This window comes from Scardinius erythrophthalmus (assembly GCF_964197995.2).
Source record: "Scardinius erythrophthalmus genome assembly, chromosome: 21".
In the NCBI taxonomy this organism is placed as follows: Eukaryota; Metazoa; Chordata; class Actinopteri; order Cypriniformes; family Leuciscidae; genus Scardinius; species Scardinius erythrophthalmus.
Genome location: NC_138241.1, coordinates 3,796,207 through 3,824,143, shown reverse-complemented (window position 1 = coordinate 3,824,143; position 27,937 = coordinate 3,796,207). Strand labels below are relative to the sequence as shown.

At 38.0% G+C, this 27,937-nt stretch overlaps 1 protein-coding gene across 1 annotated transcript; it reads left to right on the top strand.

The window, feature by feature from the left end:
- Window positions 1–1,210: 1,210 nt before the first annotated feature.
- LOC308681670 (uncharacterized protein) lies at window positions 1,211–27,122 on the top strand (the record flags this gene model as incomplete). Its single annotated transcript, XM_081350751.1, has 26 exons — window positions 1,211–1,268; window positions 2,438–2,561; window positions 4,612–5,005; window positions 8,352–8,429; window positions 8,524–8,625; window positions 8,705–8,758; window positions 12,595–12,648; window positions 12,730–12,783; window positions 12,864–12,917; window positions 13,179–13,232; window positions 13,335–13,388; window positions 13,487–13,540; window positions 14,168–14,221; window positions 14,352–14,396; window positions 14,485–14,538; window positions 14,637–14,690; window positions 15,842–15,895; window positions 16,036–16,107; window positions 16,185–16,220; window positions 17,798–17,842; window positions 17,936–17,968; window positions 18,244–18,390; window positions 23,566–23,742; window positions 24,711–24,801; window positions 26,206–26,283; window positions 26,415–27,122. The coding sequence occupies 26 exons, from the start codon at window positions 1,211–1,213 to the stop codon at window positions 26,663–26,665; spliced, it is 2,325 nt and encodes a 774-aa protein (XP_081206877.1). The 3' UTR covers window positions 26,666–27,122.
- Between the last annotated feature and the right edge of the window lie 815 nt (window positions 27,123–27,937).

The window sequence follows — 27,937 nt, the reverse complement described above, 5'->3', positions numbered from 1 at the left end:
AATGGGCGATAACTCCCTGTGCATCCATGCAGTCTAGCATGAATCAGAGCGGCAACAGAACAGAACCAGACCGCCATCCAAACTGTATGCTAATTGTCAATCGTATTTGATGATAGTTGTCCTGACAGAAACAGAACAGAACCAACATGAATGTATTGCAGATATCATTAATGTCAATATTTTAATTCGAGAATTTAGTCTGATTCGAGGGGAATCAGAAGGCCAAATCCTGACTGAAGAGAGGAGGAGCTGGGGAGGGAGGAGGGTAATTCGCTCCTGAGAAACGCCATATCTGCTGATAATACTGAAGGAGCTTATATATGAATACAGTGATAGGCGTCGTATTCCTATAGGTAGAGGATCAGCTGAGAGTCACTGGTGCGAGCTTGACTAACGTGACCTGCCAGATTTGATTTAAAAATACATCAAGTAAAATGCAAAACAACACTGAAAGTAATTCTATGAGAAATGCTATTTGTACAGTAGCTCTCCCGGATTTAAAATGTAAAGAAGTAAAGAGGCTTGACCCAATCCCTTAGGTTAGTGTTTTCTGTTGCTGTTATATATGCTGTTCTAATAGAACATCTCACCACTGAGGCCTGGTTAATCGTTTAGGAGAGTAGGTCAGTTTGTGGCCTAGAGAATGTTTGCAGAGCTCTGCTAGTGCCTATCTGCGACATACTACATCTGTCTCCTAGTGCGCTATCTAGACAGTGATCCACTGTCTACCGAAAACTTAACAGAGATACAGTTTGACTTTTCTTGTTTTTGGTGTCTATCCTATCTGAAAGTTCAGCTAGCAGATCTAGTGCTATTTTTTTTTATAATGATTTTATCGGTTTGCCCAAAATGGAGGAAAATAAATATAATCTAGGCTACTTGTTATGAAAAAAAATCTGTAAAAACCTAGTTGTCATTTTTGGGGCAGCAGCCACATGAAGCCTCTGTGATGCAGCGGCCACACATCATGATCACCTGAAATGTGCAGAAACGCACCAGCATGGACAAAAACGTCCCCAAATGCAACGTCTGACTGCAGAATGACTGTGTGAAGAATGTGGAGGTCAGTGTTTGCATAGGATAATGTGCTGGAGGGATGAAGGCCTCGTGGGCCCGAGGGTGGAGTGGAGCTCATGGATCAGGTTTTCTTCTCAGCAGGTTTAGACTGAAGTCACATTGGGACCAGAGATGCTTCTTTAAAATTGCCTTTATGATCGCTGCTGGAACAGCCAAGGACCAATCTGCAGTGAACAGCTTCACAGGAATATGTAAGTAAAGCATGTGTTTTATAGCTAATTTAAAAGCAACTGCTCTTTTAAAATGTGAGCTGCAATTCCTGAAGATGGCAGATCGCACTCTGTGTTAAACCGTTATTATCCAGCAGTTCAAATCTTCATACTGTAAAGTTGATGGCGAATTTACTGTACTGTTTATTGCATCAATTAGTGTTTTTTTGTATTGATTGTCCTAGTATTTTAAACTCACTAAAATAGTAATAGAAAAATCTGAAATTGTGATGTGATTAGGTACAAGCAATTTTTGCAAATGTTTGTGAACTGAATCTTTTACAGCACTGACCTGCAAAATGCATTTGTAATTTGAAATGTTAGTTAACATGTTTATGTTTATTCTATTGTTTATGTTAATAGAAGCATTTTGCTAGAGTTATGAACCGTTTTCCATTTTGTGAATTGTTTTGTTTCAATGGGCATTTACTGTACGTTATATAATTTTCTGGAGTTCAGTTATACAGGGTCTACATGTCAATGCTATGAAGTTTTCACAGTTGTTTGTTCCATCTTATCTTTGCAGGCACATTTAAATCCTGACCGTCTTGATTTCCAAAATTCCAGATTTGAACAAAATGCTGCTTTTCACAATCCTCCTGGCTGTCTTTGGCCTGGTCAGATGTCAGGAATTACTAAGTAAGAATCTAACTGACCACAAAATGCAGTATCATATGAGGATCATTGTTTCAATGTGAATGAAATGGACATCAGATTTTAAGATTTTGAGCAGGGAGCCAGATATCAGGTGAAGTCAAGTCAATAAAGCTATGAAAGCGTACGTTTGCTCCTCTTATTGACCAGTAGAGGGAAGCACGGACCACTTTAAGTGATTTCTGGCCAGTATGTCGACATCTGTGCCGTAGAGTTACTTGATGAAGATTGAACTCTGTCATGGCTTTTTTTTTTTTTTTTCTGGAAACTGATCTGTCAGTTTAATTTAATATCCAGATTCCATATCCAAATGTTTCCATTTGTTTTTTTCTTTCATTTTCTTTACTAGTGAATAAAACACGACAGATTTAATTTATACTGCGAAACTTGAATCTTGAAGCTTAAATCCATAAAATCTGTCAGCGCACTGAAAATAGAAATCTTGCATTTACTCAGACTTTCCCCCTTCTGATCGCTCCATTTGCTCTTATCTTTAGCTTACGACCTGTTGGAAGAGTTCGGCTTGTCCGAGTCTAGAGGGGTGAGAAGGGTCAATGGGTCTGAACCCGATGTGGTGGCGTACCGCGTTAACCCGTCCCTCCACCTCAAGAAGAGCACGAGGTATTTATATCGTCCTTCTGACATAATACTTTTCCACTCTTTCTGCTTTTCCACTGAGTGTAATCATGCTCGCCTCCAAACAATATCTCTCATTTCCTCCTCCTCAGAATCTTCCACTGCTATAATCTGTTTTTTTTTATTATTCTGATTTGATCAAATATATGCTTACACGTTATCTCTGTTGAATCCTCAACGGGATGTATAGCACAGATACACGGAGCTGTCTGTTCTTAAACTGCACAGTCATCGTCCTGAAATGCTGGTATTATATTCTCATGTTTTTCTCAAGCATCAGCAGCTGTTTGTTCGTGTCAGCTGTGGTTATGGCATATGCTGGGTCTTTCCTTTTGAGCGTGTGGGCCAACAATGCTGTCCACAACCACCTCCCACTAACATCCCCTACTTGAGCAAAGAATCCTGAGAAGTACATGACTGTAAAACAACCACCAAATGTGATCAACAACATCAAAATAGAAAACGAGAGCTGTGCCACCACACAGTGCGTAAATGAACATTGTTCTTGGAAACATTAACTGCTAATTTCAACAAACTGGCTCTCTTAAAAAACAAACAGGAGCATAAATAGGAATTGGAAACCATTGGAGACCATTTGGTTTAGATTAATGCAAAACTTTGCACAAGGTCACTGTGAAAGACCAATGTTGAGCAAAAACATAAGCATGTTTTTAGAAATGGCAACCCTTCAGTACCACAATATAATGTATCGGTTCCACTGTACCCAGAACCATAGCTTAAACCACAGGAAATATTACTAATATTGTCATAATATTTATAATTGTAATCAGGGCTTGACATTGACGTTTTTGCTCACCAGCCACTGTGGCCTGTGGTTTTCCAAAGTTACCAGCCACTCAGTAGTTTCACTGGCCACGATTCTGACATCGATACCATTGGGGAAAACTGCCATATGGATATTTTTAATATTATTATTATTATTAATACCATAATATGCAAGCAAGTATTTAAGTCTGCTGTCACTTTCAGACCTGATGCGCAGATCCATTATACTGTTACACATGCGTTTTCTTTCTCAACTGTTTACATTCACTTAAAATATAACTGACTGTGTTTACGTGAATACTCACCAAGTCCGGCATTTTGACATTGTTTTGTGTGTATTTGACCATTTAAGCGCAATAAGCAGCGAAAAAGAACTCAGTTTAGTACTGAGGCGGCTTCATGTGTGCGCACTTTAGGTGTGAGCCCAGATTTGCGGGAATGAGTAAAATTATGCACAATACGCGCAATCCCACGCCGAAATTCAAGCCCTGTAACAGCAACAATATTAATCCGGAGCGAATGAAACGAGTGAGTGAGTGGAGGCGGGTTTGTGTGTAACTCGCTGCCGGAGAGATGAGAGAGAGAGAAAGAGCAGCTGGTCTCGTGTGTCTGTTCTGAGGAAAATGAGTATTGGAAGTGTTTCAGATCTTTCAGTTTCGACGTATCAAAAAATCTATATTTTTGACAACACTGCATTGCACTTAGGTTATTATTTCAGATGCATTTTTAAAAGACTACAATAGAAAAATATATACATTATATGTAAAATTCAACCCGCCAAAGTGGAAAGTAGGAGTGACTGTGTTACACACCACTGCTGAAACACACACATTTGGTGGGTTGGTGAGCGTTATTGTCAAGCCCTGCTTGTAACATTCATATAATCTCCATAAGAAAATCTCCAACTTTCCAAGAGTGCTGATACAAGCCCAACTTTCTTCAATCCTCTCGTCTGTGTTTGCACGTTCTAGACATACTGACATGTCTGCGCATTAGTGCTGGGGATTTTCTTAGACTCTCAGCAGGTTTTAGCAGGTGGGCAAGTTTAAATGAGTGACTTATTGAATCATTCACTCAACCAATTCTTTCAACAACACTGATTCATTCAGGAACAAAACGCCAGTACTTTGTGTTGCTTGGAGCTGCGCACGGGTTGATTCTGATTTGGCCTTGTCTGCACTGAAATTTCCTTCCTTTCTCTTTTCCCTGTGAACTGCGCATACGCTCTCTCACCCATCCCTCCATCCAGCGACATCTACCCAGGTGGTCTGCCGTCAGACTACTCTATCATCTCCACCTTCAAAGTAACAAAAGACACTGCTGAAACATCCTGGAATCTGTGGCAAGTCAGTGACCCTGAAGGACGGGACCAGGTGGGCCTTCGTTTTCAGGGCGACACCAAAACCCTGGACTTCTTCTACACCAGCCCACAAAAGACACAGATGCTGCGGACCTTCCAGAGGGTGGAGAAACTGTTTGACGGCGAGTGGCACAAGCTGGCACTGAGTGTGAAAGGAGAGCAGGTGAAGCTCCTGGTGGACTGCGAGGAGGTCAGCGTGGAGCCTCTGGACGAGCCGCGGCCGGTGATCCGGCAAGGCTTTACCTCCATCGCCAAGAGGGCTGTAGGTGACCGCTCGGTCTCGGTGAGTACCAGGGACAGACTCCAGTACAGATTTACCAGGAATGCTGTCATCGTTTACTCACCAGCATGTAGTGTATGGTGTATACTCAAAAGGAGAAGTGACAAACTTGAAATTTATTTCTGAAATGTAACTTTTATAATTGAATGTTTGCTGAACATTATTCCCTCCAGTTGGTTTTCATGTGTCTTGTTGGTCTCATGATGACCTTGCTACATGTGAATATGAGTAGTAATTGAGATTTAGAGTTACATTTTGCTTTACCTTTATAACGCATTTTGTCATTTGTGAAACTCGAGCACTCATTCACTTTTGTTTTATGGAAAAGATAAGCATGAATCAGCATGAAAGTAAGTCATATGGGTATAGGTGAATGATGACAGAATTACATTTTTGGGTCAACAATGGTTTTTTTTTTTTATTTTTTTTATTCCAACAACGTATACTTTGCCTGTGTTTAGTAGTGAGGGATGGGTGAGATAATGAAATACATAACATGATTCAATACATTGCAATGAATAATATCATAATCGTCAGACCATGACTGCACGCGAGCGTGAGAAACCCCAATTTGTGGCCGTTATAGATGCTTCCTAATTAAATCAAGTGTACTAAATAATATCAATGAAATTGCATATAAATAATTAAATAAGGGCTATATTTTTAAAGTAAACTTTTTCATATTTTCCAAGTATACTTTATTATTCCAAGTGTACTAGTATACTTGTAAGTGCACTATTCAGTTTTTTAGATTAAATTTGCCCACACACAAGTTTATAAACATATTTGTTGCACCATATTTTACAGTACGTGCAGAAAATTATTACCCAGTTATTGAAATTACTATAATAAGTAGGCTACATAGTGTTTACATGGGGAACAAGACTGTTAAAAGTATTAAATATGTTTGTAGCACTTTATTTTAGTGTACTTTAAGTGTAACAGTACTTTGAGTTTGTTCTGAGTTTGGTAATATTAAATAGCCATTATAATACAATATTATTCAGGAGCTGCTCTCTAAGTTGTGTGAAGATATCAAACCTCTGAAATAGTAACACTCTGAGCAATAAGCTGAAGAGTGTTTGTTTTTTTTTTGTTTTTTTTTTCTGGCAAATTCTTAAATTTAATCAATTAATTCAGTTAGAATAAAAAGACACTACATACAGCTTTTACCAGTCAACCGGCCATAAAAACAGCACTGCTTGTGTATATCATATGTTATAAATATATATTAAAAGGAACTCATTACAGGGGCATTTTTGTCACCATACTGTATATTGAATGTTGGGGGCACTAATTTGAATGACATTTCTGCCCCAATATTCTATAGTGTGAAGGGTAACAGAACATTAAAATGGGATTTTCACACAAATTATGATTACATGGGCAGATTATCGATTAATAAAGACTTATTTTTTGAGCTGTTCATAGTCGGAGGTTGAACCAACTCTAGGGTAAGGGTAGGGTTCCTCCTTAAAAACACATTTAGAATGTTATGTGTTGCCTATCAGCAATCTACACATCCCAGCATAAACACTCTTGTTATTAAATTGGTTAAAATGTTCACAAACCACTATCATTTGAACAGGCAAGCATATGTGTGATTTGGCATGGCAGCCAGTTCGAATAAATAAATAGCCTATTGCCTTTCCCTTACCTAATGCAGCAATACATACTTTTTATTCAAATTCTGAATTGATTAAAAAGCCTAGCAAGCATGCATAAAAGCGCTCCCTTAATAACTATCTGTCACTCATCTTAATTCATTGCAATCTCACAAAGTTCTGCTAATTGATTAAGTTTACTGTACAATAAATAGCTTATATAGCCTACATAATTTCTACACTTTTTTCTTACAAGTTAAATTATGACAAGATGATTTCAGTGTGCAGATTTCAGCACTGGACAAAAACTCTGCCGTTTTGAGTGGTGAGGGGATTCTAACTTAAACGCATCTGATTGGACATTGCTTTCAAGAAACCATCAGATATGTTTGTGCAAAAATACGTTGTAAATAGAACAACCTATTTATATTAGTTTTGACGCTTTCAAGAGCACAATCACCAAATCTGTTTATGTTTATCAGATTATTGAGAGTATTCGCGAGAGTGCAGAATTCAGAAAACTCTGGCGTTTCAACGATTACTAATCTTAACTCCTCTGATTGGCCGTTGCATTCATAAACTCAGTAGAGTTGTGTGTGATTGGTTATAGTGTGCAGCTCTGTAAAATGCGTAAAAAATATGATGCAACATGAGCGGATCTAAATGTAATGCCGCAATCGACACTTTTCATTTTCATTGAAAATTTTTCATTTTCACTTTATTACTAGATTTAGTTTAAATGTGCAGGTGCATTTTTGGCCAAAGCCACTGTTAAGTTTCAACCCATGGCCAGTGGAAGGCTAGGCTTTACACATGCTCCGCCTATGGTGCCGTTCCTTGCACAATACTATAGCATGACACTTTTACCATAGTGCATGATTTAAAAACTAATACATTTTGATGTCTACATCACATGACCAGCTCCACGTTTGGCTTTTATGACATTGTAAACTTGCTCGGCAGCTCACCAGGTACAGCACTGAACTCTCGATGTGGAGCGCAGCGGTACGCGTCCAGTGAAACACGAGTCACGATAAAAGAGCCCAAAGACATTTTTAGAAGCTGGATTGCTTCAGCAAATGTGTTTTTATCTCCCGTCTCTCACTATTGGGTGGGTTTTAGTGCTTCGTTAATTTCAAACGTCATAGAGAATTAACATAGTGCCACTCACCGGACATTTCATTTCTGTATTGCTGTGATACTGTACTATACAACAACCAATGTAATAAAATGTTTTAGAGTTTTAGAACCACTCACTAGACATTTCACTTTGAAAGCATCACGAAATGTGCAAGAAGCAACGTAATATCATTTTGCAGAAATGTCTCCACAGGCACGTATTTCTAACGAGCATGGGTTGAAATGCTAATTTTCTTAAGAATATATTGATCAAAAACAAGTTCAAGGATAGGCCAAATACACATTGACTTTGCTGTATACTAGTATAAGCCAAGTCAGTATAGGCCTTTTGTCTACACCCTTTTCAGCGCTGAGCTTGTTGTCTTTTTTCTTCCGGTTTGTATTTCCACAGAGATCTTACGTATTTATGAATGAACCGCTCGTTTTAAAATCTTCCCGGTCTACTGACATTTATTAAGACATCTGAAAAAAAAACTGAAGTTCAAAGACACCATTTTTCTAGAGACGACTGCGTGCATGTTTCTCTGGAGGATAAGGTCTATGAGCCAAGCATACCCAAGTATAAATGTAATAATACATCTGATAAGTATTTCTTTCTTGTGCAGGTGGATCTGCAAAAGATGCAAGTCTCCTGTGATGCCGATCAGGCATTCTCTGAAGGCTGCTGTGAGCTCTCCGGCGTGGTGAGTCAGTTGCCCCGTGTGTGGGATCTTGCCTTCTTCTGCTTGAGCTTTCAGCTGTTCGTCAGCCTGTTCTCATCAGCTTGATCCTCAACAGTGCGGAGGATATGCCGAGATTGGTTTAACTGCAGGAAGAGGAAGAGCAACCTGTAAATGTGTACAGGGACAGCCGGGTGTCCAGGGACGGCCAGGACCCAAGGTAGCCAAAACCTTTGTTCTCTCTTCCTAAACAATAAACTCTGTAATGCAATCTCTACAACTGTATCCTTCTTCCGTAGGGTCACAGAGGCCTGCCAGGGAATACGGGAGAGCCAGGCAGACTGGGCAACTGGGTAAGAGTCCTGTCTGAAAACTCTCACCATAGTGTGGGACTCTGCTGTGTTTGAGTTGCTCAAACAACAAACAGTAGTCGCTGGTCATTAAGGTCTTAATGAGAGGGCATTAAAGGACAAACATGCACAGTCTGGAATGACAGCAAGCGGAGAGGATTGAAAGAAGAGATAGACGAGAGAGGGAATTAACCTGGAATAGATCCTCTCTGGGAAGTGAAGTTGTGGAAAATGGAAGTCTAAGCATTACTGAAGTACAGCATGATGGAAACAAGAGTCAGGACTCGCTTTGAGAAAATGGTAAACACTGTGGCTTCTCTCTTTCGGCAGAGCATCCTGTGGTAGGGTTTTATTTACTGACAGCAGCAGTAATCACTGTCAGAGATTGGCTGTTACTATTCTACAATAACTAAAGCCCATCAGAGGTATGTGGCTTTCGTAACAATTAAGAAAAACCTGTGTGTAAAGCAGTGTTAAGTAAAATTGCCACTTGCAGGCACTCTTGTAAGGACAAACCAAGAAGGTCTATAATCTCTCAATGGTAGTTGCTTAGCTGGTGCAATAATCCTTGGAAGTCTGATATTTGCAATCTACCGTCTTTGTTCACGGAACCATGAGGATTTTCAGGCAATAACCTGAGCTGTAAATGCCATGTGATTAATCACAATAAAATTTACACCATCGTAATGCTGATTGGCTGATGACACAAAAAGTCTATTTCATGCTTTTAAGAACTTTACAAAAAAAAAGGTAATGGTAAACATATAACATATTGTATTGTATTATATCAACTATATTACATTATATTACATTATATTATATTATATTATATTATATTATATTATATTAATTCTAAATATCTTGCATGAACTGGAAAGGTTCAACCATATAGTTGTCTTGGAAGGTTTCTAAGCAAGTCTTGGCTTTGTTCAGACAAGCATTTTTTGGCTTACTGTACAGAAAAATCCCTTTAGTTGTTTGTAGTCCAAACAAAAAAAAACAAAACACATGATTCCAAATTTTACAAACCCAATCCACACCACATCCATATGTGGTTTGAAATCTGATTGAAGTCAGACTTCTGGAAATGCGTTAAAGTCTTAATGGTCAGATCAGATTTCAAGTAGTATTTTTTTCTTCATTTGGGATACGACATGATAGTAATGTCGACAGTGCAGTAGAGTCTAAAGTTGTCTGATTCACTCATTTACACTCACATGCAGCATTCAGTAGAGTGGTGAATGTGTTATGTGAGCAGTTTTGAACAGTATATGCATGAATGTTTAAAAACAGTAATGCCTTTGATGTTTATGAAGTCTGATAAATCTTATGAGTTGAACACAAGCAGAGGCAAAATTTCCAGTTTTCCTTCTCACTCCATATTGACAGCTACTCTCTTATTTCTCATTACAATGGCAACCGATGGATACAGATTTATACTGTAACAACACTGTCTAAACAAACACATGCATTTTTGCAACGTCAATGGTGACAGTCAGTCCCAAAGATTGGATAAAAATAATAATAATAATAAAAAAAAAGACACTGTAAACGTAAATTCTTTGAATGAACTACTCATCCCATGAATTTGAAATAATGGTGACTTGTGGCTTCCAAAAAAAACAAAAAACAAAACTATATCAGCACTTAACAGCTTCATAGTTCATGGTAGGTCTTGAAAGGTTTACACGTTATCATCATCAAAAAAACTTCCGGTATCGTTGCTCTGTTGGAAATGTTCTGAGACACAGCACGAAATGTGACTATTTAAAATGCTTCCAGAATCATTATATTTACGGTACACCCACTTGCTTTTGAGTTGCAGGGGTATAAATAAATAAACGGAAAAATCAGTTGTGGCGTCATTCTCCCAGTCTCTGAGAAGAAGTCAAAGGGAGCAAAACCATTAGTGTCTACACAGGCCCTGCAAATATACAGGACAACGTCTGCCGATCAGCTTAATTAAAGGACATGGCATAGCGCATCAGGATCCAATTACTTGTATACATTTGGGCTATGCAAGCACAGTTCATGTTCGTGAGCAACCTTGGGGGGAAAACTTGATTCTTTCCACCCCAGAGTTCTGACTAATTTACCTCTTTGATCTGAGTCCAGTTCTCTGTGGTGTGCTGGAATAATATCTTTAAAAGTCAGCCCCGGCAGCATGTGACGGAGTGAACGTGCTCTTTTCCAATTACTAACGTTGAAGACACTCATGCTAATCAGTCAGAGAATCTATACTATCTTTCCAAAAACGCACATGTTCATTACTTTGATAATCTGGTACAGTCAGAGCGCTGTAGGAGGGGATCTGTCTGATGGATTGTAGGGCAGAGGGGGGCCATGTGGTATTTAGTCCCTACTGAGTGCAAACACACTGTTTATCTGCTGCTGTGTGTGGTCTCTTTTGTACCTGGAAGAGTTTGTAAAAGTCTTTACAATGTTTTGTGAACTCCTTTTCCCAAAGGTTACTCCACTAATTGCAAAGTGTGGCTGTAGCACAGAATTGAATGCACTGAGGAAGCTGTTAGCTAACTGTTAGCTAACTGCTAGCTAACTGCTTAAGTGACTCAGTGTTTTATAATGGCCAGTCATTTTGCTGAAAGTGACGAATGAGCAAAACAACTTAAATGCAACAGAGTTGAGCAGAGTTCAACCTTATGAAAAAGAGCAGTGATGCAATGTGGAGAGCAATGGGAATGCACTCAGTGATCCACCACTGGAAACTGCAGTCCAGTAGGAATGGCTACAAGCAACCAACGGCAAAGAGACTCAGCACCTCCGGGGGTTTAATCGCTGTCAGTGTGTCAACAAGGCTTACGCCTGTTTCACACCGGAAGGGTAGGCAGTGCGAAGGAAGTGAGTGCCAATTGTCCTTTCACACTGGTGAAAATGTTTTTAGTGCATGTAATGTAGTGCAGTTGATGTAGTCCTCCAATCATGTTCAGCCTGCCAAGTGTGTCCATTTATGATTGCTTCAGATAACCAAACAACATGTTGTGTAGTTATTTTGTGTGTCAATCCAGGGCATTTTGACCATGAACAATGCATTGTTACTTTAACTGAGTATGAGCAGCACAGTAAAAATAAAGTTCACAGCACTGGACGCTGGAAGCGTCTGCTTTGTTCATGCTATGAGCTGCCTTGACATGCAGTGCGAAAGCTCTAAAACATGTGTTGATCATACTCTGCTTTCACATCTAGTGTGAAACAGGCCTTAAGAGGTTCTCGCATCCATTTAACATGTTTACATTTATTTTGGAGAACTTCACAGATTTCTCCCCAAAACAAGAGAAGAAAAAAGCTGCATGATAATGGCTTACAAATGAAGGGAAGAAAGACATATTACATGACTCGACCAAATTACACATTTGACCTCTGTGGTGCAAGAGCAAGTTAAATCACTGGTCATTGTTCTGAAGCATTAAATCACCAACATATTGTTAATGCATTTACGTTTTAAGAAATAAATTTGCAAGAAAACAAACTGTGCACAGGCCATAAGAACTTTAGACTTCCACTGCTTGCCATTTAGAGTAGGTTTTTCTCATTATAACCCTGAAAGCTATTGGCAGTTGTTCAGTTGTGTGAGTGTGGATCCTCTTTGGTCAAGTGCATTTTTATACCAACATGGAGGGAACCGTTTCCAGTCGTTCTGTAGCTCCAGGCTGTCATATAGTGGAATACATGCTGCCTTTTTCCAGCACCGTAAACAGAGTTCTTTACGTCTTTGGCCAACCTTATTGGCCAATTAAAGTCTGCATCTGTTGCCGTTGTTACATTCTATTTACTATTACAAGCCATTTCGCAAGCATTCATCTCAAACCTTCTTGTTGCAGGGGAGACGTGGGAAGACTGGAGATTATGGACACATAGGAGAACCTGGGCCTAAGGTGAGTGGCTTCATTATACATACAGTCTCTGGGTTGGCACTGTTGTACAGACCCACTCACAGGTCAGCTTGTGTCCCACAGGGTGAAGAAGGTATCAAAGGAGAAAAGGGCTTGCGAGGACTTCGAGGCCAGCGGGTAATGTATTAAACAAATACAAAGCCTACTTTGACAGCCTTGTAGCTTTGCAATGACAAATGGTCTTATCTCTCACACAGGGTGACAGAGGACCCAAAGGCCTGAAAGGGCTAAAAGGAGCTTCAGGCCATAAGGTAACAACAGCATTATTGTAGTCTACTAAATCACATTTAGACACCAGCTGGTTGCAAAAACAGCCAATATAGTTGATGTTTTATTTAATGCAACAGCACTGATACCTTGTCGATTGTAGTTTTTGTGCAAAAAATTTGTCTAGAGACCAAATGTTAAAAGTAACTCACAAAAATATTATTATGTTCTGTATCACTGCTTGAACACATTGTAAGCAATGCAATGGACATTGTATAAGTGTAATGGTATGCATCTGATCAAAGGGAGTGCGAGGGACACCTGGAGAGAGGGGTGAAACCGGCCAGCAGGGGGAAGTTGTACGTTCTGTTCTAAAACACTTTGCTTCGATAAAATATATGTGAGATGGATGTGTTATTGGGGATATGAATGACTCATTCGCTCCCCACCACATCTCCCAGGGTGCAGCAGGAGAACGGGGATACGAGGGGATTGCGGGCTATCAGGGAGTGAAGGTATGTTTTCTCCCTCACTCTGCTTTGTTTTTGTCTCTAAAACATTTGTTGCTGTGTTTGGTTGGAAATCTCACAATTCCCATTCTTTCTTGGAACAGGGAAATGAAGGCTTACCCGGAGCTGAAGGATCTCGAGGACCACGGGGTCATCTGGTATAAAAACAGACTGGGGACCTTCTGCATTTTGCTGCATGACATTTGAAAGCCATGGGTCGATCTTAAATTAAAAATTTGACACCTCATTGGATTATCTATGCATGTGCACGTCTCTGTATTCATGGAGGACAAGGTGGAAACGTTTTAGGATTCTGAGGGTGACAAAAATGTTTGGGTGAAAAAAAAATCTTTATTGTGATGAAACAACATAATGCCTATTATTAGACTTATTGCGATCATTTTTTTATTTATTATTTGCTTTGGGACAATTTTACAACATTATGGGCTGGTAAAAGGAATGCAAAGCTTCAAGGAAACCCACAAGCTTCAAATTCCTGATCTTTTGGGGTTTGAAGAGGAATAAAACTGTCTGCAGGGACAATTTAAACATCAACAAAATTGTTTGCAAATGCCAGCTTTGAAAGTATGGTGGTTTGGGGGAATGTTAAAGCTCAATTCAGTATTTCTAAGATTGTATACAGATTCTGACCCAGCTTGTGTGGACGTCCTGCCATATACAATCCGTTGACATCCCAAGTAGTAAAGCATGTAGTCTTTTTGAAATGATGCAAATATCATGGGAATCTGACTTGATGTTTATAATCTGTCTCTTCTCTGTGACAGGGGATTGTGGGAGATCCCGGTGAGCGAGGAACACCTGGAGAAAAGGGAAAGCCAGTATGTATACTAGTTATCACATCCCCACAAATCATGCTGCTTTTTACAGTCCTCTGCTAAGCTAAACCAGTCAGTTGAATGATGGAAAACATTTTTATTTAGCACACACCTATCTTTTTACTCTCCACAGGGTATTCTAGGCCCAAAAGGAAGAGTTGGTGGAATGGGGGAAAAGGTTGGTAACTTGACAACCGGTTATAATGACAAATCATTTGTTGACCAGTAAGTGAAATGTCTAGTGTTGCTTCATTTGAATATATCAGGGTATAGTTGGTGATCCAGGTTTCCAAGGACGAGATGGAGACCCTGGAATTGAGGTATAGATTGTGGTTTCATATTAAGGTCAGAAATAATGTTTTCCAATGCTTTCATGCCCACTAGCTTGCTTAAAATGTCATGGTACAAATGCATGCAGGCTTATCAAGGACCACAGGGACCCGAGGGAAGACATGGACAAGTTGGCGAAAGGGTAACTTAACTCTTCCTAATCAACCACTTCCTTAGAAACCTAAGAATTAAATCATTCTTATAAAAAATTATAGACGAACAGAATGATTTTCATGACATTTTACATTTCTTGACCTGTATATTTCCTCTGATGCACACACTTTAATACTGTAATTTTTATACACTAAACCACTGATTAAAATCTGCTATCCAGCTAGTGAATGTAAAGCAAAGTGATGCAACACAGAACTCATAAACTGTTCAACAGTTATTTCCAGTGAATCACTCACTGAACTCAACATTATCTGACAAATGTTAAGGCCTGTTCACACCTAGAAAGATAACTATAACGAAAACTGTATTAGTGTCCACACTAGTGGTGCAACGGATCACAGAACTCACATTTTGGATCAAATTATGGTTTTTAAATTGTGGATCGGATCATTTTTCAAAAATGGGCAAATGTAATTTTGCTTTCCACTTATTAAAGCAAACTTTAAGTACTTTGAGACCACAGCAAAAACTACTAGCCAAACTCAAAAAGTTCAAACAAATATAGCTAAAAAAATAAGAACAAATACACTAACTACAAGCATAGATAATTACAATATAATAAAATTACAAATAAAGTAGTCTAACACTAATAATCAGGTACAGACATTTAATAATGAAAAATAAAACTATAGTGTTCAGTGTATATATTAAATATATATTAATTTTAATGCTGTCAATCGATAAAAAAAAATAACTAGATTAATCACACATTTTTTTCTGATTAATCGCGATTAATCGCAATTAAAACACTTTTTTAATATATTTTATAATAATAATTAATAATTTCACAGTTAATCTCCAAATTAATATAGAGACAACATAAAGACAGCATATTTTAAATACTTGTTAATGGTATCTTTTTATGAATGAAGGCCAATATCACTGATTACTAATACAGCAACTGATGTCTCGATGAAAATAGTTTAAAAGCATTTGCAGGAATAGGAGAGTGGTCATATAATGCAACGCTAGAAAAAAATGTATGCTGTGTTAAATATTTTTAACAATCAGAACCACTATTGCTAAATTACTTTATGAATTACCCATCTCTAAAGAAGGATCTGTCTGATTGGGTATTGTTGTGTGTGCTTATGTAATGTGCTTGCATATTTAACACAGGGTGAGAAAGGTGAACCAGGGCCTCCAGGGAACATGGGCCCTCCTGGACTCACAGTAAGTGCTGATCTATTTCAGATCTACACTGATCTATATGTGAATTCTCTAAATTCCACCTAAATAATTTACCTTGGACTTTTACGACATAGAAATACACCCTGCCTTCTGGTAGATTTATAAAGTGCTATATTCTCCAGGGGCCGCAAGGTTACAAGGGCTCTGCTGCAAAGCCAGGAAGACCGGGATTTATTGGGCCCCCTGGAAGAACGGTGAGCTATATTCCAAAGCTTTTGAAATAGAAGATCATATCTTCCAAAATGCTAAAACATGCCATGTCTCTTCATAGGGGCATATGGGAATACCCGGCAGACCAGGCCCCAAGGTAATGATCTCCACTCATTTATGAAGCACAAATTTAACACCAACTTGTCTCATCAAAAGGGCATTTTGAATCTTGCGAGACACCGCAATGGCTAAACAGGGCTGGGGACAGGGCATGATGTATATCATAAAAAAATCTCCTGCAAATCATTGTCTAGTTGTAAATATAGTATATTTCTATATCAGTTCATCAATCTTTATAGAGGGGTCACTTCAGATGTATAAGATCATGCGCCATGTGCCTTACTGAAACCAGATATCCCAGAATCCAAAAAACAACAACTTTGAGGCCTACATTTTCTTGTGTTGTGCTTTTGGCATCTATACATACTGAATCATTACAATGAGCATTTACAGTGAGCAGCAAACCATCTGATGCACAAATGGGCTAAACTGCCGTGATAGACAACCATTTAAACATTTGTGAAATGTGTACTAATACAACCTGTCATCAGATTTGTCGAAGCCTTGACAAATTGCTGCAAAATCTTCTTGAGCAGTGGGAACTGACCCATTCACAAAAAAAAAGTGAATGGAGGTAAGCCAGAACACACCCGCCGTCATCTGAAAGCATAGAACCTCAGCATGTTTTCACACTGGAGTCATGTCTGAGCAGCGCTGCTCTTCACTGGTTAGCACTGCAGTTTTTGGCTGCATATACAGTCACTTGGCTCTAAGTGCAGTCACACTACATAATGTGTTAGGCTGAAACTATTGACTGCTCTGTTCTCATTCCAGCATCAACCCTCCGCTGATATCTAAACTTCTGAGAAGATCACCACACTTCATTTAAACATGTCACTGCAGACAAGACTTTTCATCCACATATTTGAAAATAATCAAATTTCCACAGGGGCTCTAGCATTAGATGATGAAGCATCATATGGTGTTAATAGAGCTACGTCTTTTCCTTCTGTGGTCATCTGTTATCTAAACATTATTTCAGCATCACGTGGATATTGCCATAAGTGCTGATGACTCTTAACTAGTGTAAAGACACATTTACCAGAACATCTTTTGTGAAATTTGAATGACTGGTCATCAAGGTAAGAGCCTGATGTTGTATTAACATGTTATGTAATGTAATATACATGGTTAGAAATTTTTAGAAAATGGAGAGCATACAAGAGTTAGAAAATGGAAAATATTGGGTTTGTTCCTGCCCCTTTTCATTTAAAAATGAAACGTGGTCTTTGGTCTAGAAGTCAAATGCACACACATTCAGAAATAATTATAAAAATAGTTGTTGCGAGCAGAAACATTGTAGCAAACACATGGAACATCGTGTTCGTTGTGTAGAGCGTCTGTAGAGTAGTTGAGAGCCAGAGTACACAACATTAGATCACAGGCTAATGTGTTAAATTCCAGGGCAATTTTCTGATTAGGGAACATTACACCAAATGGTTTTCCTCAGAGTTTTACAGCCTTCTTTTCACACAAACACAGAGTGATGAAAAGCGTCACCACCATTTTGGGGTTTCCTCTCACAACACCTTGACCACTTATTTTGAACTACAAATAACATTTGTTGTATCAAATCCAGAATGCAATCGCAAACATTGCTTTTGTATCTTCCAGGGTGACACCGGCATTCAAGGGATCCAGGGAAGCAATGGGCAGAAGGTAATTATCGACTCAAATGCATTTCATTTAATGTTGACGCATTTCCATTATCATATGGTTCTAGTTTCTCACACCACCACATTGTTTCCACAGGGTGCAAAGGGAGTCAAAGGACCTAAAGGCAGGGTAAGCCTGTCAGAGTTGTTCACATTTTAGTTTATCACCATGGAGCTTTCTTATAAGCATTAGCAGCGATGGGTTTAATCTGTCCACTGTCACAGCAGCAGAAGAAATCCAGTTGGATTGCAAAGAACCAAGTGATGGCCACATGAGCATACTGTTTGATTTCCATTTCGTATTTCTTTCCAGGCGTGCTGTCGAGATATCATTGAGAAATATGTACACAGTGTAAAAGTGCACTTGCTTGTTTATGGGTGTGTTTGTATTTGTTTGTTTTCCAGGCAGGAGACGCCGGTGTGCCAGGGCAACAGGGAAGCAGAGGAAAGCGAGGCCCTGCTGGAGAGTCGGGTAGAAAAGGCCGTGTAGGCTCCAAGGGAGTTATAGGAGATGGCGGTCCAGTGGGCTTTCAGGGCCCTCCAGGCCCACCAGTAAGTCTGAAAATCGAACTCGTAACTTTCGTTTTCCTGTCATATGCTATGGGTGGAAATAGTATAAAGAGGAAGAGACTGACCACTTGAAATGCGGGATGTACAAAATGAAGTTTTCAGTTCAAAGAGCCAGTCGGCTTATTGCTAAAGGCATGGCTAGAGACCTGCGTCAGATATTTCAGTCCCGCTCCCAAAGGATTCTGTCCCGCTTCCACCTGCTCCCGCAAAAATGTTAACTTCTCCCGCTCCCGCCCGCAACATTACTGTTTTGTCCCGCTCTTGCCCGCAGAAGCCTGCATAAAAGTATAAATGGATTTTTTTTTCAGTACATCCATGAAATGTGCATGAAGTTAAGTCGCCTAGCCACAACCTACACATCCCAGCATAAATGCTCCCGATAAATTACTTGTTATTAAAGCATCAACATTCACAAACCACTTTTAATTTTAACAGAAAAGCAAGCATAGGCTGCTGTGTGCATAGTTTGGCAGAATTCGCACAAAGTGCGCTCTTCTAATAATCCCTAAAAAGCTGACATCTCAGTTTATTGCAATGTCACTGAACTCCATCATAATCAATAAAGCTGACTGCACAATGAATCTTTCATAATATCTACACTTTGTTATAATCAGAAGATTTGCCAGCATGCAGAATTCAGCATTGAACAAAAACCCTGGTATTTTGAGCGGTGCGTAGATTCTAACTTGTTGAATCTGGTTGGCCATTGCGTTAAAAAAAATCAACAGATATGTCTGTGATTGGCTAAATTGCTCACTCTTCAAAAACATGTTATAAATAGAAACTCTCCTTATGCTTATGACTGTAAATCATTTTTATTTTAGTTGTTCTTGTTGCTTTTGTGCAATAGATGAATAACAATTTATTTGTTTTTAGATATTTTATTCTTAGATATTTCTATTTTGCGGGAGTCCCGCAGGAGTGCAGGTCTCTAGGGACGGCGTTGTCTTAGTATAGGTATAGGTCATGTATAGGTTGGATAGATTGGACTCAAATATATATATTTTTATTGGTGACTTGCACTGTACCTCAAGGTGCAATACACTGTGATGTATTACAATATCATAATCGGAACGTGATTGAAACTGCTCCAAACTCGTGACGGAGTGTAATTACATGAGAGTAGTGTAACTCTCACCACATAGAATCTGCTCTGACAGTACTGAGAAACACCAGACTCTTGAGTTTACACTTATTTAGACAAACTTTTTTCCATTATATAACTGAATGATATGATTAGGCACAAGTAAATAAAAATATAAAGAAACAATATTGTGTGCATGTTGGTCGCCCGTCCTATCAGTAAATAGAAAAAAAGTTTTAAAATGTTCTAGCATGGTTTAACATGATTTTCCATGTTTCTAGTGGTTTACCACATTGCTAGCATGATTTACCATGGTTTACCACGTGATTTAGCATGATTTAGCATGTTTTAACATGACCATGGATGGATGGATGGATAGATAGATCATCAAGATTAGTTAGAAAGAAAGATTAGTAATAAAGAAAGAAAGAAAGATTAGTTAGAAAGAAAGAACGAAAGATTAGTTAGAAAGAAAGAAAGAAAAGTTAAAAAGAAAGAAAGAAAAGTTAGAAAGAAAGAAAGAAAAATTAAAAAGAAAGAAAAAAGAAAATTAAAGAAAGAAAGAATAGTTAGAAAGAAAGATAGATAGATTAGTTAGAAAGAGAGAAAGAAAGAAAGAAAGAAAGAAAGAAAGAAAGAAAGAAAGAAAGAAAGAAAGAAAGAAAGAAAGAAAGAAAGAAAGAAAGAAAGAAAAGTTAGAAAGAAAGATTAGTTAAAGTGAAAGAAAAAATAGTTAGAAAGAAAAAGAACGATTAGAAAGAAAGATAGATAAATAGATTAATTAGAAAGAAAGAAAAGTTAGACAGAAAGAAAGAAAGAAAGAAAGAGAAAGAAAGAAAGAAAGAAAGAAAGAAAGAAAGAAAGAAAGAAAGAAAAGTTAGAAAGAAAGAAAGAAAGAAAGAAAGAAAGAAAGAAAGAAAGAAAGAAAGAAAGAAAGAAAGAAAAGTTAGAAAGAAAGAAAGAAAAATTAAAAAGAAAGAAAAAAGAAAATTAAAGAAAGAAAGAATAGTTAGAAAGAAAAATAGATAGATTAGTTAGAAAGAGAGAAAGAAAGAAAGAAAGAAAAGTTAGAAAGAAAGATTAGTTAGAGTGAAAGAAAAAATAGTTAGAAAGAAAAAGAACGATTAGAAAGAAAGATAGATAAATAGATTAATTAGAAAGAAAGAAAAGTTAGACAGAAAGAAAGAAAGAAAGAGAAAGAAAGAAAGAAAGAAAGAAAGAAAGAAAGAAAGAAAGAAAGAAAGAAAAGTTAGACAGAAAGAAAGAAAGAAAAGAAAGAAAGAAAGAAAGAAAGAAAGAAAGAAAGAAAGAAAGAAAGAAAGAAAGAAAGAAAGAAAGAAAGAAAAGTTAGAAAGAAAGAAAAAATAGTTAGAAAGAAAAAGAAAGATTAGTTAGAAAGAAAGAAAGATAGATAAATAGATTAGTTAGAAAGAAAGAAAGAAAGAAAGAAAGAAAGAAAGAAAGATTAGTTAGAAAGAAAGAAAGAAAAGTTCGAAAGAAAGAAAGAAAGAAAGAAAGAAAGAAAGAAAGAAAGAAAGAAAGAAAGAAAGAAAGAAAGAAAGAAAAGTTAAAAAGAAAGAAAGAAAAGTTAGAAAGAAAGAAAAGTTAAAAAGAAAGAATAGTTAGAAAGAAAGAAAGAAAGATAGATAGATAGATAGATAGATTAGTTAGAAAGAAAGAAAAGTTAGAAAGAAAAAGGTTAGAAAGAAAGATTAGTTAGAAAGAAAGAAAGAAAGAAAGTTAGAAAGAAAGATTAGTTAGAAAGAAAGAAAGAAAGAAAGATTAGTTAGAAAGAAAGAAAGAAAAGTTAGAAAGAAAGGTCAGAAAGAAAGATAAGTTAGAAAGAAAGAAAGATCAGTTAGAAAGAAAGAAAGATAGATTAGTTAGAAAGAAAGAAAGAAAAAAATTAAAAAGAAAGAAAAAAGAAAGAGAAAATTAAAGAAAGAAAGAATAGTTAGAAAGAAAGAGATAGATTAGTTAGAAAGAAAGAAAGAAAGAAAGAAAGAAAGAAAGAAAGAAAGAAAGAAAAGTTAGAAAGAAAGAAAGAAAGAAAAGTTAGAAAGAAAGAAAGATTAGTTAGAAAGAAAGAAAGATTAGTTAGAAAGAAAGAATGAATAGTTAGAAAGAAAGAAAAGTTAATAAGATAGATAGATAGATAGATAGATAGATAGATAGATAGATAGATAGATAGATAGATAGATAGATAGATAGATAGATAGATAGATAGATAGATAGATAGATAGATAGATAGATAGATAGATAGATAGATAGATGGTCATAGCTTTAACGGTCTAGGAGGAGATACAGTCTAAAATTTGGCTCAGAAGAAGAAGAAGAAGAAGAAGAAGAAGAAGTTAAATGATATAAATACAATAACAGTAAGTTGGCTTTTCCAAGCCAACTTAATGAGGCAGAACTCGTAATAAAACAAGAATCAACATTGGCTCTGCTTTTCAAAAATAGTGAGAACTGAGGGATTTGAAATGTTGTAAAAGCAACTCAGAGTTGGATTTTTTCATGCTCAGCAGGTGAGTAAGTTATTTTATTGAACAGATAAATTGCCATATGCAGCTCTCTAAGGCTGCGTTCACACTTGGCATTAACATGCGACCTGTATCGGGATGTTGTCCACATACACATTGAAAAGTGTGACAAGTCTAAACGCGCTCCTGATGGGAATGCTATCCGATCAGAGTGTCCAGGTTCAGAGGTAGTCGAGGATCTCAGTGTAAACGTAATCCAGCCATTCCCCCTCCTCTCTCCAGGAATTGCTGCATGTAGCTGTGTGGTTATGTGATACAGTCGAGTGCAAAGGACATCGCAAATATACTGAAATGTTTGCCTTCACACCCGAAAGTTGCAGAACCATTCATTTTCTGTAAAGAACGCGCATTTTCCCACCACAGCTGGCAACGTTCTCGGACACATACGTTTCTCTGTACCGTTTCCATTATGGCACTTATCCACATTATTAGTACTTGCAGCCTCTTCATCCTCCTCATTTTGCGAGATTTGTAAAATGTCCCCCGACTGAAAACTGCTTTTAAAAGAAAATCCACCACTTCAGGTCGACTTTGCACCGAAGACATCTTTTTTTCTTTTTCTTTTTCGCGGGAAAGCGAGATCCGATCTGTTATCCAGATACAGAAGCCACTTGATGAGGACAGGTGTAAACGCATCGTGTCCTGATTGGCTTATGATCCGATCTGCTTGTTAATGCCAAGTGTAAATGCAGCCTAACAGAGTTCATTGTTAAGCATTGTCTATTGTGAAGGCTCATTTCATTATGGTTGTTGTCGCTGTGCTGGAATTTATTTTTCCAGGAAATACTGTGTTCTACAGTAACGTCTTCAGCTTGTCAGCTTGATATACTTTCCATCTAACTGGTTATATCTCTTAAGCCTAGTATTGAATGTTTTATGAGCAGTAGGATAATCTCTGGCCAAAATATTATGATGTACTTACACATGGTTGTAGTGGCACTTTCCCCATTTAAGCAGATACAGTAAAAGCTGTGCTCCTAGTCCTATTACCTAGATAGACAATAGCTACCTGGACATGTTGCCAAAATGGCTGCCACCTGCCTGAGGGACATTATGGACTTTTTGTTATGGTCCATACGCTACCGAGGGTCCATAAGTAACGGAAAGTCCATAAGAAAGGTGAAATTCAAATGGTCTTCCTTAAGCTTACATTAATGTCTGTTTAGGGCCTTGTTAAGTGTTTTCGTTTGCATTTCATCTGCCGACTAACAAGCTTCACCTTTAGACAAAGCCTTCAAAACTTCTGGGAGATTCAGTCCTTGTGGCACTTGGCATAACATGCATGAAATATGTGGTAACCATTTTGGTGTCAAGATCGCTAGTAAACGCTTTCTCATTAGTGCAGCTTTCTCTGCAGCTTGGGGCAAGGTTTTCATTTAGTGTGGCTGTAAATCCATAATGAGGCTGGTGAAATATTGTTGGCCGTATTTATTTCTCCTTCATTACGCAGCCACACATTTTCAGACTACCACGGGCGAGAGGTGCTCTGATCTGAGCTCCATGTTTCAGTGGTAATGATCTCTCTCGTAGGGCCCCACTCTCCCTGCTCAACATGTTATTGAGGTCTGCAAGCAGGTGGTGCTGGAGCAGATGTCCACATTTGCCAACTCTGTGAAAAGAACTTGTGCAGCCGTGTGCCCGCTCTATGGAGACGTGCCAATGGGCGCCCCAGGTCCCCCTGGATCGAAAGGACCACCTGGACCTCCAGTAAGTTTCCCACCTCTGAGAAAAATTACCCCACTACAACTCTGGAACAGTCTCAATTTTTCTTGGCCTTGGAAACAAAAGCATTTAGATGTTGTTTGTTTTAGACATCACAGTTAGCACATGTTAAACCTGTTTTTGCCATAGTAAAGTAAGGAAGAACATGCTCCATACATCAACTTTCTTCCAGGCCAAGTTTGATATGTACATGGTGTGAAGGCCTCTGGAGAGCATGCAGCAGTGTTTGGCAGTATAGGTTGGAATTAAAACATTCAGAATGTCCAAGTCCCCGTGAAGACAAATAGGAAGTCACAGACTTGCTCTGTGTTGAATGGTTTTTGGAAAGAATCCCACCTGCACTGGAGTGGAAAGCCTTTCCATATTTCTCAAGTAGATCTTTTTTTCAGACTTCTCGAACATTTTCACTCAAGGGGCCCAAAGGCCGATAAAAGTTCACTGAGTCTCAAATTCAAACATGTAAAGGGTTGTAAAATTGAGAGTTGTGAAAAACGGCACACAACGTAAACCTCAGGATCACCATAGCAAAGAGTCTTACAGACACTTTGATTCTTCTAGAGGGAAAGTTCACCACCATCATTTACTCAACCTCATGTTGTTCCAAACCTGTACCAAACCTCATGTTTTGCAGAATGTCTAAGCTACTATTTTACATACAACAAAAGTACACTTTTGCCAGTGGCTGTTAATCAACAAAAAGTCACCTGAAGCCATCAAATAGCATTGTGTAAAGAACAGACCTCAATTTGATATAGCTCAGAGCTGGTAATTGGTAAGTTGCTGGTTTGATTCCCACAGCTACCATGATTGTACCCTTGATCAAGGCTGTTCCAAGGGGTTTGCAACTGCAATACGAATACTGTCGCTTTGGACAAAATATGTCTGCTGCTAACTGACTAATTACTAACAAATAACAACATTTTCAACTATTTCTGGAAAAACCATTATAATAGGGTGATCCTGGCATTGATGGTCTTAAAGGAGAAATCGGGCAGCAGGGATTCTACGGAGAACCCGGTGACCTGGGCAGACAGGGCTCAACAGGTACAGTAAACCATCTTCACACTGTAGTGCATATTGCACAAATAGTAGCTTATTGGACATGCACCAATACAAGGGTGGTCCTCCATGTTGGAGCCTTCACGTTAATCATATGCGGTTGTCTTAACGTCAGATAGCATAAAAAGTTACAAATAAAGAATGTGCCTAGATATAGAGAAACAATAATGCTATGAAGGGTATCTGTCAGTATTGCTCTTGGCTGTGTTCATGCATGATGAACTAGCATAACAAATACTTCTCAGCTGGAAAAGCTGCCCAAGTAAGCAGACCATATGACGGATTCACTTTCACAAGGAACTGTTGTCTTTTGGAATGGGATGTGTCATGAAATAAATACATAAATAATGTCAGTCTGCACGCATCAGCAGAGGGAAAGTAATAGCTTTATTAAACATGAGCAGATGTGCGACACCTCTGCCAAACAGCATTAATGAGGCAAATGAGTATACAGGTGCAATAGTTCAAACAAAGTGTTTAAAGAAAAAATTACCTATATTACCTTGTTTTGACAGTATAAAATAATATAAAAGTTAAAAATGTCAAGAAAATTGACAAATGACTTGCTTGCAGGCAAGGGTTATGGATCTATGTTAGGGAAGGTACTTTGAAACTGTTGCTTCTCAATGTGCAGGTCCTGCACATTCTTTGGTTTTCCAGGATCATCTGTATATTTGAACCCTTTCCAACAGTGACTGTATGATTTTTGAGATCCATCTTTTTACACAGTTGAGGGACTTATGCACAACTATTACAAAAGCTGCAAACATTTATTGATGCCCATGAAGATGACATGATAAATTCAGAGTCGGGGGTGTAAACTTTTGAACAAGATAATCCGTAAAAAGAAGCTAAATGTTTCCCAGAAGACAACTTTATTTTTTAACAATGTTTTTAATAGTAATAATACAACAATGGTTCATTTGCCCTATGGCCTGAGACGCCGGTATAGGCTTCAGCGTCCCCACATAGGACATAGGAAATTGTTTTGGAAAATGTATAGATGGTTCACAACTAATGCTATGAAAAGCAGCTAAATCACTGCTTCTGTGCAGGGGCAATGGGTTGTAACTATAGCACTAGTTGTTCAGATTTTACTGAATCAGCATGTTCTGTTCAACAGTACCTCTTGCATTGCATGTCATTTCAAAAGCTTGGTAGACATTTATAAATGACAAGCCATTATTTTGCATTGTTATTTAGTCTGGCAGTGACGTCATGTATCAGTTTCCAGCCAAAAATAAAGAGTATTTACAAGTCATTTTATACATTTATTACGTAATGACCTCAGCACACACATGGTTGTTAATCAGTATAAAGAACATCTATTTGAGGTGCTCCTGACGGATTTAGATGGTTGTTCATTTTAATAACATATGTTTGCCACAGGTGACAGGGGAGAACCAGGAGACAAGGGAGCCAAAGGCTATGGCCTTCCCGGCCACATTGGGGAGCAGGGACCAAAGGGTAACATAATAATGACCAAAGAATTAACCTCTCTCGTAATAGAAGTATCACATGAGAGCAAATGAGTCTCACTTCCATGACGACGATTTTTATTTATTTATTTTACTTTTTTTTTTCTTTGATATAACAAGGTAAGCGTGGGCGACCTGGCCAGGCATTTGATGGGCAACCAGGTCGGATGGGAGAGAGAGGCCATGTTGGCCAGCTTGGTTTGAGGGGCCACCCTGGACTACGTGGAGTTCCTGGAGTCTGTCTGACGTCTGGGTGTGCCTTACTCAATGCTACTTCTAATGGATCGCCACAAGTACCTCTGCAGGTACCTCAACTGCCACCTCAACGATCACCTCAAAGGGCAACTTCAAGGTTCAGAGGACGCCAATGAATGCCCGCTTGAAAGAAACATAGTGACATTTGGATCTCGGTGTGTGTTTAGTGGTTTGGTGGAAGGATTAGGTACTGAAATTGTGAGGTGAAGGGCAATTAATGTAAATATAAAACTGAAATCCATTCAAAGACTGAAACACTGATCTAAAAACTGTAAAATGCAAAGCTATCACAAACTGCAAGACATTAAACCTGTTGACCAACTTTTATTATAAATGCAAAGGTAATTTAAAGATGCAGATAAAGTTTGCATATATTAACCAATGTATATGTAGTTTCAAAGTGATCTGCACATTTCTCAATTTTATTTTCAATGAATGCTGTTTATAATAAAAAATGAAACAATATCTAAGACCTCCTCTCTCTCTCTCTCTCTCTCTCTCTCTCTCTCTCTCTCTCCCTCTCTCTCTCTTTTAATTGACTTGCAACGTGTTATGTGCATTTTTTTTAAGTTATGGGAGATTCAGAACTAAATTTCAGAGAAATCGTAATGCTCAATATGGTGGATTTTTGGTTAATCTAGAACATGCACCTTAGCTGGACGTGTATTACTGTTTTATATACTTTAAACATTAAAGGGGCCAATAAATAATTAAGAAATTCAATGCTTTATCTTTTGACATTAAACTATAACAACTATAATTCTGTTACAATTTTCTTTTTTTAAACCGAGCTGAAAAAATGACTCGTTTTGCACTTCCTCCAGTTTGTTAGGTAATAGAGATGAATACATCTGCCTGCACAGAGAAAGGCTAGTGGCTGTTTATTTTCAATTATGTAGAGCATTATTAGTTTGATGGATTAATTTCACAGTGGTTTCTTTGGTAATTCGATACAGGCTTTACAAACAGACTTTTACGGATGGAACCAACAGTAATGTGACGTATGTTTTAATTCTATTGCCTAAACAGTGATTTTTGATATGTAAATTAACTAAAATTTTAGTTCTATCACATTATAAGTGCATCTCAGAAAACATAATACAATGTAAAAAAACAATTTATGACATGACATGATTTAAATTTATGGCAATTTAAACATGCAAGCATGCATTTAGAATAAAGCCAGTCAAGGTTTTTTTTTTTTTTTTTTAAGTCTGAGCGTCTGTGTTTTCTCTCACTCCAAGATCACTCTAATACCATTCCATCACGTGCAAAACACATGTTAACAGGCTAATGTTAGTGTTTCAATAAAGCATAAGACTTTTCTCCAAGTACTGTTTATGTATATTTTCAATCAGTATATCTTGTGCCCAGACTTTTGTGATATA